This window comes from Nanorana parkeri, unplaced genomic scaffold, assembly GCF_000935625.1.
Source record: "Nanorana parkeri isolate BGI_ZX_2015 unplaced genomic scaffold, ASM93562v1 scaffold814, whole genome shotgun sequence".
Classification (NCBI taxonomy): Eukaryota; Metazoa; Chordata; class Amphibia; order Anura; family Dicroglossidae; genus Nanorana; species Nanorana parkeri.
The window spans coordinates 673,938-683,571 of NW_017307082.1; the positions used below are offsets into that span (position 1 = coordinate 673,938).

Genomic DNA, 9,634 nt, shown 5'->3' on the forward strand with positions numbered 1-9,634 from the left:
GTTTGTTGAAAGTCTTGGCATCGTCAGATGTTGTCTATTTTTGCAGTTGGGTCTGAACTGACAGGCTCTTATTAACACTACAGAAAAGAGACATACATCATTGAAGGTGGGTGATAGCATCAAAAGATGGACGGATTGGTGGTGGTTGGTAGGACCAAGCAGTCACAGCCTCAGCCTGTATCCTATTTTGGTTCTGGTAGATCTATTGTAAAAATCATTACAGAATTTTAGAACATAGTGAGCAATACAGTGACTGTTAAAGCCCAACGCCATTCAGGACCCGTTTAAGTCAGGGAGGGATAAAAATCCTATCATATTTAAAATTCTAACTGTGTTCCTATAGAGGAGCTTTCCCTCACTTCCTGTTTTACACCCATCACCAGTGCAATAAAATCTGAAGCATTAACAAGTAGACGGTGGAGAGGTTCTAAGCCTAGAAAAAAGTTTGTATTGCTGTCTGTTTTTCCATTTGGGGGAATTCCCCTCATTTCTGTGGTGTCTGACACCTGTCAAATTGGAAAAACTTGAGGAAAAATCCATGACATCGAAACACACAAAGCAATAAAAAACTGCCCTAAACAAAGGGCCCCCCAGATGCACTTGTGGTAATGCGCTGAAAATGTACTTCTACTATGTACAGTACTACGGGGGAAATCATCTGGCACAATGCTTACATGCTTCTCTCTGCCTGTGCAGTAAACACAGTACACAGGCAGAGCCAGGCAAAGCTTCTTTCTCTGCCTGTATGCCCAGACAAACCCAGAGTTAACAGCCGTCAGTTACAGCACTCCTGCTGTGTCTGGTACAGACATGGTTAAAAAAAATGGAGCAGATCGCTCCTAATTAACAAAGGGCCTTGCACCTCCTTTTGTTTATCAGGAGCAGGATCTGCTCTGTTTTCTCAGTTCAGTTTTGCTAATTCCACCATACATGCTTTGTGTAGCAGTGCCATTCATTTGGATCGGCATGCTATCACCTGTATACAGTGAATCGCTTGCCATACATAGTGACAACAATGTGTACAATACGGTAGTGCAGCACATAATGTGGCCCTAAAATGGTTTGGATGAAGTTGGCCTTAGTGCATCCATGAACCACTCTTTTAGTAGCTTTGCAGAACTGCAGACGATATAAACTTTTCAGGTATGTCAGATGTACGATATGAGGCTAAAGTGTAGATGACCTTGTGAGCAGGTGTAGACAGAGCTGGCTTCAGTGCTGCACATTGTTTTCCAGTCTTTTAGCATTGCTGCTATTACACTCTACATTTTTGTGAATTGAATAAATAACACAGAAGGGCATGTTTACCCTACAAAGTGAATGCTGTCTAGAGCGTTGCTGGTTGTAGTGCGAGTCTATCTTTCCCTTCTTGAATTAAATAGATGTCGAGTAATGCTCAGGCAGCATTAAATATTTACTCTGCCTGCTAAATGGAAATCAGATGCCAGAAACAGAAACCGCTTAGCTTCCAAATCTTCACTTTCTGCTGTGTGTATCTGCCAAAGGGAAAACTAATATTGTCAGCCATGTGCCATACTGCATTAAACAAATTACTGGCGTGATTGATTATTTGTGGGCTAAAGTTCTCCACATATTAAGTAAATGAAAGGCATTTAATGCATGTTTCTTGCGTATGGATTCTTATAATCATCTTGATGTTGATCGGACTTGCCTTTAGTGCCAAGGGTTGAAATCTGACCTTCTTCTGCTTATATTATTAAGCATAGTGATGGAGCGGAGTTGTTGAATGTCAGGCTCTGGGCATCTGACCTACAAGAGTTTCTCAGCGTACTCTTGTCACTAAGCAACCATTTTAGAGCCTTGGCTTGATTTGTTAAGCATAGCAATTAATTCCAAGATACAGGGTACAGATACAGGGTATCGATAGTACTCCAAGGTACAAATTTCATATCTTTGCTAAAATCAATAACCAAGTTCACTGAACTTTACAAATGATTGGCTCTTCCACAAGACATATTGGTTACACATGGTCTAGATTCTAAAACAGTCTCCATGACTAAAGACGTCCACAGAGCCAAAGAAATCATTTGACACATGCTCAACACAGACAGAGAGGAATGGATGCAGACCAGCTTATTACAGAAACATGACATCCCACTGCCACTGGTTGAATTGCTGCTGCTTTGAGCTGTCATAGGATGGAGTAGAGTTGACCAATAAAGAATACAAAATAACCCCAACACACTCAAAGTTAAATTTGCAATCATCAGAGACAATCGGTGCCATCATTACCACAGTACTGCTACTTCAGTCTATAGCTGTTATATGAGTGGTGGTGAAATATTTTTGTACTTTGGGGCACTGGAAATCCTATCCATCCCCCAACAATGGCTGCTAATTTGAAGATACAGTATATGTGTGCTTCCTAACTCTTCACTAGCCAGTTTACTTGGCTGGAGTTCTTCTTTATATTTTGTTCCAGGTCCTTTATTGGCAAATTATGCCCAAACCTCGGCTTCATCATAGACCTAGAGTTAACATGGACAGTCAAGAAAAATATCAAGAACCTTTGACATATACAGCGTTTTTTTTCCTGTCTAGTTATCCTATCAAAAGAAATTCCTTGTAAGCCTCCTCCCAGTCTGAACTGGATGCAGATGTCATGTGGATTTGCTTACATGGATAAAGCTAAAGCACTGTTACAGTTATTAAGAAATAAACTTTTTATGGTTTGTGTGAATATTAATAATGTATTTTTTGCAAAGCTACTTTAATATGAATTGGTATACTGATATTCTTTCAATGGTGATTTCTATATCGCACCAGAATTTAATTAAGTGCCAAGAGGAATATAGAAAAGGAAATGCTTTGGGTTTTGAGGAAAGGGCAGAAAGAAAGAATCGCTGCCATCACTGTAGTCGTGCATTTCCCCAGTTGAGCCCCTTCAATAATCCATAGCTTGCTTCAATAGACAGGAATTCGGGAAGGCCTTTTCTGATGTTGGGCCTGCTACATGTGTCTGTAGGAGATTACAGTATAGTATAAATACAAGGCAATCTTAACTGGTAGTACCCTTGATGGTTTCATTACAACTTTCAAAGAAAGAAAAAGTAAAGGTTTAAAGGTAAACTTGATTTGTGTTAATATGTAAGTGCACTTTCACCATGGAATAGCAGGAAGACTTGCAGCCTCTGGATGACTGAAAATAAATGAAGCAGCCTGGTCTGCAGCCTCCTATTGCTGTCAGAACATACATGGGAAGTGCTGCTTGTTCAACCGTGTTTAGAGCAGTTCTCCTATTTCGAAAACGAGACATATAATGGTCTGAAATTGCCTGTTCACAGCTGAGCACAATGTAACTACAGTCCTGGGAGACTGCAGGCCCAGCTGCATCAAACAGCATTATATCTTCTGTAAAGGCAACCTAACACATTTTTTTCAGAGACTGCAGTGTAAATGATGAATGTCTTTTAATAAAGTATGCCTTTCCTTTAACTCTGAATTTTACAGATATTTTTATTTGCTGTATTTTAGTTTCATCTGTCATATGCTGACAAAGAGCTTATAGAACGAGAACCCAGAGGGGAATCTCAGCAAGATGTTCTCAGAAGACTAGCCAAGAACCTTCCAGTCTACACCAGGACAATGTCAGGGGGTATATATTACTTTCTTCATAACATTATTCCTGAATTTCACATCCAAAATATGTAATCAGTTCAGGCATTCTTCATACAAGAGCGTAATCTAATTCAGTGGTACATCTTGTAAAGTGGAAAGTATGACAACGCTATAACTACTCCTTCACCATTAGAACCACTAACAACTGAATGCAGCTGGACACAACTGTAGGTCATACAATGCAGTGTCACATTTGCTATGGTAATAGCCATAATAGGGGAGTAAAGCACTGCTAGATTCATGACCTGAATTACTGGGCAGGAGTCAATAAGTGCTTTATAGCACAACCTAAAACAGAAGACTTAACCCTTAAAAGAGCTTGGGGAGATTTTGCTTTAGAGGCACTAGAAGCCATAGGATCTGGAGGAGAGAGCTTGTGTAACATTTCTACTTACACAAAATAGCAACCTGCCAGTACTATATAACAGGACCAGCCATAGCCGAAAGCTAACAGTGAGTAAAATATTCATCATTTGTTATTCCCCAATACCTGTAAACACTTTGGGTGCATTCACACCAAAGAGTCCGTTGACTTGCAATTATACCTTCTGATACATTGCAATCCGTTTATCAACGGATGCTAGCGGAAGGGAACCAAAACATGAATGTGCGTGAATGGGGCTAGTTCACACTGGATCCATTTCGTTACGTTGTGCTAAAAAAAAGTAGTGCACATTCAAAAAAAATTTAGAATGCAATGGAACAGAGCAGTGTGAACTAGCCCCATTCACTTTTCAGTGCCCTTCCATTAGCATCCATTGAAAAATTGCAACACAAAGGATCTGGTGTGAATGGGCCCTTAAAAATCTCCAATACAGAAGTGGCAAGAATCCAATACATAGATAATTATATATAATCTCTATCACAATAAGCCAAATGCATTTCTCAGTGTATGATTGAAAGTGACAGTGTTAAAATTCTTAGAAGTGATCTACATTCAAAAATGGATTCAGATCCAAAGAATATTTGATATACGGTATCTCCAGCCTGGAACTCTGTCATGTGTAGAGAAATGATAAACATTCATATTTTATGTCAATAGTATTGCTGTAAGTATGATATACAGTACATACAGTACATCAATACAACTGAATTCACCTCTTACAATATATCTATAGACCAACAGGGATACAGACGTCAGTATTTCAACAAATCTAACATATGTAGTATTATAACATTTGATATTATAATAAATAGAATATAAGTTATGTCCTCAGTACCAAGTGTCACTGAAGCCCACTCTTGGTTCTATGTCTAGGTTCTAAAAACACTCTGTCTCCAGACCATTCATTTCAACAACAATCTTCCCATAAGATTATATGAACATTTAGCATATTTATTTACCTTTATAAGCCCCCTTGTGTAGACATCCTAAAGCCTTGAGACTTGTGCTGGGTGCTGCCATCTTGGGTGTGATTTCAGCAACCCCAGCAGACTCAGAGCTGTCGCTCAAATGACACTGTATAGTATTCCTCTTCACTCTTTTTCCAGCAGCTACATATAAGGTGATACAGTGGTGTAGGAGCTGGGCCAGCATAGAGACTATTTAGAAACTCCCAGAAGAGGGGAGGACTATAGTGTGTAAGGATGAAGGGGGCTGTGCTAAGGAACTGATTCTCCTGGAGTGGTCACTTTGCTAGCAAATTGCAAAAAAATATTTTTGGAAAAGAAAACACAGCAAGTCAGCTTTTAAAATACTTGATATTCTTGTGGTTTTACCTGAAATGTTTTAAGTTGGTTTCAGGGTCTCTTTAAGAACTCTGACACAGTGTAGTCTATGTTAGCCTTAAACATAAAACATGTTAGCAGTTCAAATAAGACAAGCTAACACATTAAAAAGTGGTAGGATATACTATATAATTAAACAATGCAAATGTTACCCGTAATCCAGTTACTGGGGTGATGCTACAAATTACTGCACACATTCCATGTTCTCTTCATGCTTCTTCAGGAGTTATCTGATCCACTTGGCCATGTACCTTGTGCTGCTGGTGGATGGAGCCAAGTAATGTGTATGTGTAATGTATACATTTTCTGTCCCCCCCATTATAACTCCTACCCGCAGCATTTCTTGACTCAAGCCTCAGTTCTAAAAAGCACAATACCGTATTTGCCGACGTATAAGGCGACTGGGCATATAAGACGACCCCCTAATTATTCAGTTAAAACATAGGTTTTGGGCTATACTTGTCGTATAAGACGAGTATAGCCCAAAATAATGTTTAAATACACATTTGTCAGCCCGCTGGATGTGCGGTAATACTGTATGTACGGTAACTTCGGCTACATTCAGTATACCGCGCTAATGACCGCAGTGCACCCCATGATTTTAGACCACCCCACAGCATCCTGTGTCATCTAGTGACTCCAGTGCACCCCAGAGCATCTTATGTCACCTAGTTGCCCCAGGGCACCCGTATGCACCCTGTGACTCCTGTGCACTCAACAGCTTACTGTGTTCTCTAGTGACCCCAGTGCACCCCGTTGTGTCCTGTGACTCCTGTGCACCCCAAAGTATCTTCTCATCTAGTGACCTCCCACTAATCTGTCAGCCCGCTGGATGTGCTGTAATACTGTATGTACGGTAGCTTCAGCTACATACAGTATACCGTGCTGAGCCAATCACGGCGAGCAATGCATTCTATTAATGAATATAAAGCCTGCTCGGATTGGCAGAGGTTGTGTACATCGCTCACCGTGATTGGCTCAGCGCGGTATACTGTATGTAGCCGAAGCTACCGTACATACAGTATTACCGCACATCCAGCGGGCTGACAGATTAGATTGTATACCCAGCGTATAAGACGACCCCCGATTTTCGGGGGATGTTTTTAAGTATAAAAAGTTGTCTTATACACCTGCAAACACGGTACATCAAATATTGTTACTGTGCATTGTTTGCTTCTTTTATTGCTCCTATTTTTTTTAAATGTTGACAATTGGATAATGCTTAAAAGCATTATCACACAACATATTTATAACACATAAATAATCATGTACAGTACACATACAGTATATTTAATGTTATTATGAAAAAATGTTATTAGATGTGTTCTGTAAAAGTCAGTTCACAAAGAACTCTTTCAATAAGCACAAGTTTCAGGCTGGGGATTTCTGTGACTCTCAGCGGGGTACCCATTTAAGGAGAGCAGAAAAAGGACCATTTGATGTGCTGATGATGTGCTGTGCTTTAAGACAGAAGAATACTTCCTAAATGTCCATTTAATGTTGATAAAGGCCAGATTTGCCTTAACATTCAAAGCAAACATTTTTCAGCAGTACATGCTGCATCAAGAGAAACACAATACAAAGCAGGTCAAACACAACCTCAGAAAGACCATCCACACTGCTATTGAAGTTTATAGGAATTTGCTGATCTGTGTTTGACGTAAGTTTCAAACGCAGGAAAACAACGCCCATGTATCCTTAACCACCTTTACTACACAATTTATCATTTTAACTGATGCCTGTAAGCTGTACCTTTTGTTTGAAGCTGAAGGTTTGTTAAATTTTTTTTTATATACCGCACCAGGGACATAACTTACCTGTAATGAGGTGTGCCCCATGTCCTGCTGGCTGCTGCTTGGTGTACAAATCTTCCCTCCAGTGACGCTGGATACTCCCCGTAGTGCAGACCTTTCAACCCTGGGGTTAAAGTGGACCTTTACCCCCTTTGACTAAAAATCCAGCTCTGCATGCTGATATGAAATTATATTACATTCTTTAGCTAAAGGAACATATTTTTTATTTTACTTACAATTGATTTTTTCCCACTTTGGCACAAATGATGTAATCGTGCTCAAATGATGCATCCTGGGAAGGTTACATCAGCAGAGCATTGCTGGGAAATCTCGTCAGTAATCTCAGGAGATCTCAGGGAAAGGCATATTCCTCCCCGAGATGGTATTCGTTGTCACATGTCTTAGTCACATGTGCCAGAGTTCTAGGAAGTAAAGGGAGATCTTGTAGCCTGCTCTTAGTTAAAATTGCCACTGTGAAGAAGAAAATAAAAATAAGGTATGCAAAAAATAGAAAAAGTGCAATTATCTAGAAGTAAGTGTTTGTAGATTGTCAATATTAAGCTTTTCTAAAGGTGCCTTTGTTGTTATTTTGTAGATATGGGTAAAGTTCCTCTTTAAGAGCAGTGGCCATGACTGTGAGCCATTGCCGGCACTCTCCCTCCCCTTACTTCTCTCTCGCCCATTCACATAAGTGGTAGCAATCTTTCCCAGAAACCAAAGGCTTTGTGAACGGAGCATGGGCAGATGAATGATAGGATTCACCTCCTCCAATCACAGGATGCTGTGCATTTGGGAAAGAATAATATGAGTTCTGCGAAAGGGGAAGAGAGGAGGAAGGGGAGGCTTAGCAGCACCAATCCAGTGCCAGGAGCCAGCGATGCGGGGGGTATCCGGTATCACTGGAGGGAAGGTTTCTACACTAAACAGCAGCCAGCAGGACATGGGACACATTTCATTAGAGGTTTGTTATGTCCCTGCTGCTGTCTACCCCAAAAAAACTAACCTTGAGCTTAAAGGAACATGCAGCTTTAAGCATTTGGTGACTTTAAGTGTTATTTTGCAGAAGCCAAGATGATATTATGCTGTAAATCAAAACCTCTCATCCTTGTTACTGAAGAGCCTCCGGCAATAAAATGTTGGGAACACAGAACAAAGCCTGGAAATATAATAAGGACCTAGACAATGACGGCATCTCCTTTAAACTTTGAAATCTTTCAACTGAATTTACTGCCAAAATGAACATTAACTCCCAACTCTTTTCTCTGCAGCCATCAGATACTGTGACAGATGCCAGCTTGTGAAGCCTGACCGCTGTCATCACTGCTCTGTTTGTGATAAGTATGAACCCGATTCCCTGTGATCATTTTTACAAGATTAGAAGCTGAAGAGATGGTGGCAGAGCTCTAAGTGCTGTCAGTGTCTAAATAATGTTCTTGTTCAGCTGGTAGGCATATTGACAGTGCTGGTCTACCTTTATTATCTTGAATAGAAGCCAGAGTACCATAATTAGCCATGGTGAATAATTGGGCTGTGTAGGAGAGGAAGTCTATACCTGACACAAGCTGAAGGGTGCTTCTCATGACTCAGATGACTGTATATGGGAGACAGAAATATCTTAATAGTCAGAGATAAAAGCAGAGAAAGATAACATGTTCATGCATTAGAATGTGCTTGAGTTTGATTCGAGGGCGCGTTCAGTCAATGCGTCCAAAATGTGCAAGCTGTGAACTTTAATATAGACCTTATTAAAGCCAATGGGAAGATAATCTAGGAAATCAATTCTCTCTATTTTAAAGGATAATAGGTAAGGAATTGTCAAACAGATGGCATGGGTAGCTGGCCACAGTCCTGGGAGACATGTACCAATGTAGAAATGTTTTTAAAAAAAATACCATTCAGTGGGAAGCAGCTCTCTTAATGAGGCTTGAAGTGGAACATAAAAAAAAAATGTAATTCACAAAAGTAAAATACTTGGGGAGACCCCTCCTTAAAATTCATACCAGACCCTTAGACCCTTATGGGTCTGGTATGTATTTCTAGGGTTGCCCTTGCCATTTTTTACAAAGCCAGCAGGGAAATTCTTTATAAAATATTACTTTTGCTGTAGTACATCCCACAACAACAGTAACAAAAACAAAAAGTCCCCCCTCCCCCAAATCCATCCCATATACCATATCCATTATTCTTGATGAAGGTCTTGTATAGGTTTTAAAGGGAAACCCCATGCAAAAAACAAACACACACAACAACGTGGGGTACCTCCAAAATCCATACCAGACTTCTCTCTTTAATGAGGGTCTGGTATGTTTTTTAAGGGGGAAAGCCAAGCAAAAAAAAAAGCGTATGGTCCCCGTCAAAATCCATACTTATACTTGATGAGGGTCTGGTATGGATTTTAAGGGAAAGCCCAATTAAAAAAATAACAGCATTGCAGCCCCCCCCCCAAGTAATCCATACAAGACAGGACAGAAAAG

At 40.2% G+C, this 9,634-nt stretch overlaps 1 protein-coding gene across 1 annotated transcript in view; it reads left to right on the forward strand.

Moving 5' to 3' along the window:
• The window catches only part of ZDHHC2 (zinc finger DHHC-type containing 2), a 75,136-nt gene that overhangs the window by 38,319 nt on the left and 27,183 nt on the right, over positions 1 to 9,634 (forward strand). The window contains exon 5 of the mRNA XM_018565120.1: positions 8,429 to 8,498. Coding sequence (XP_018420622.1) covers positions 8,429 to 8,498 — 70 coding nt within the window. The remainder of the gene's footprint in view (positions 1 to 8,428; positions 8,499 to 9,634) is intronic.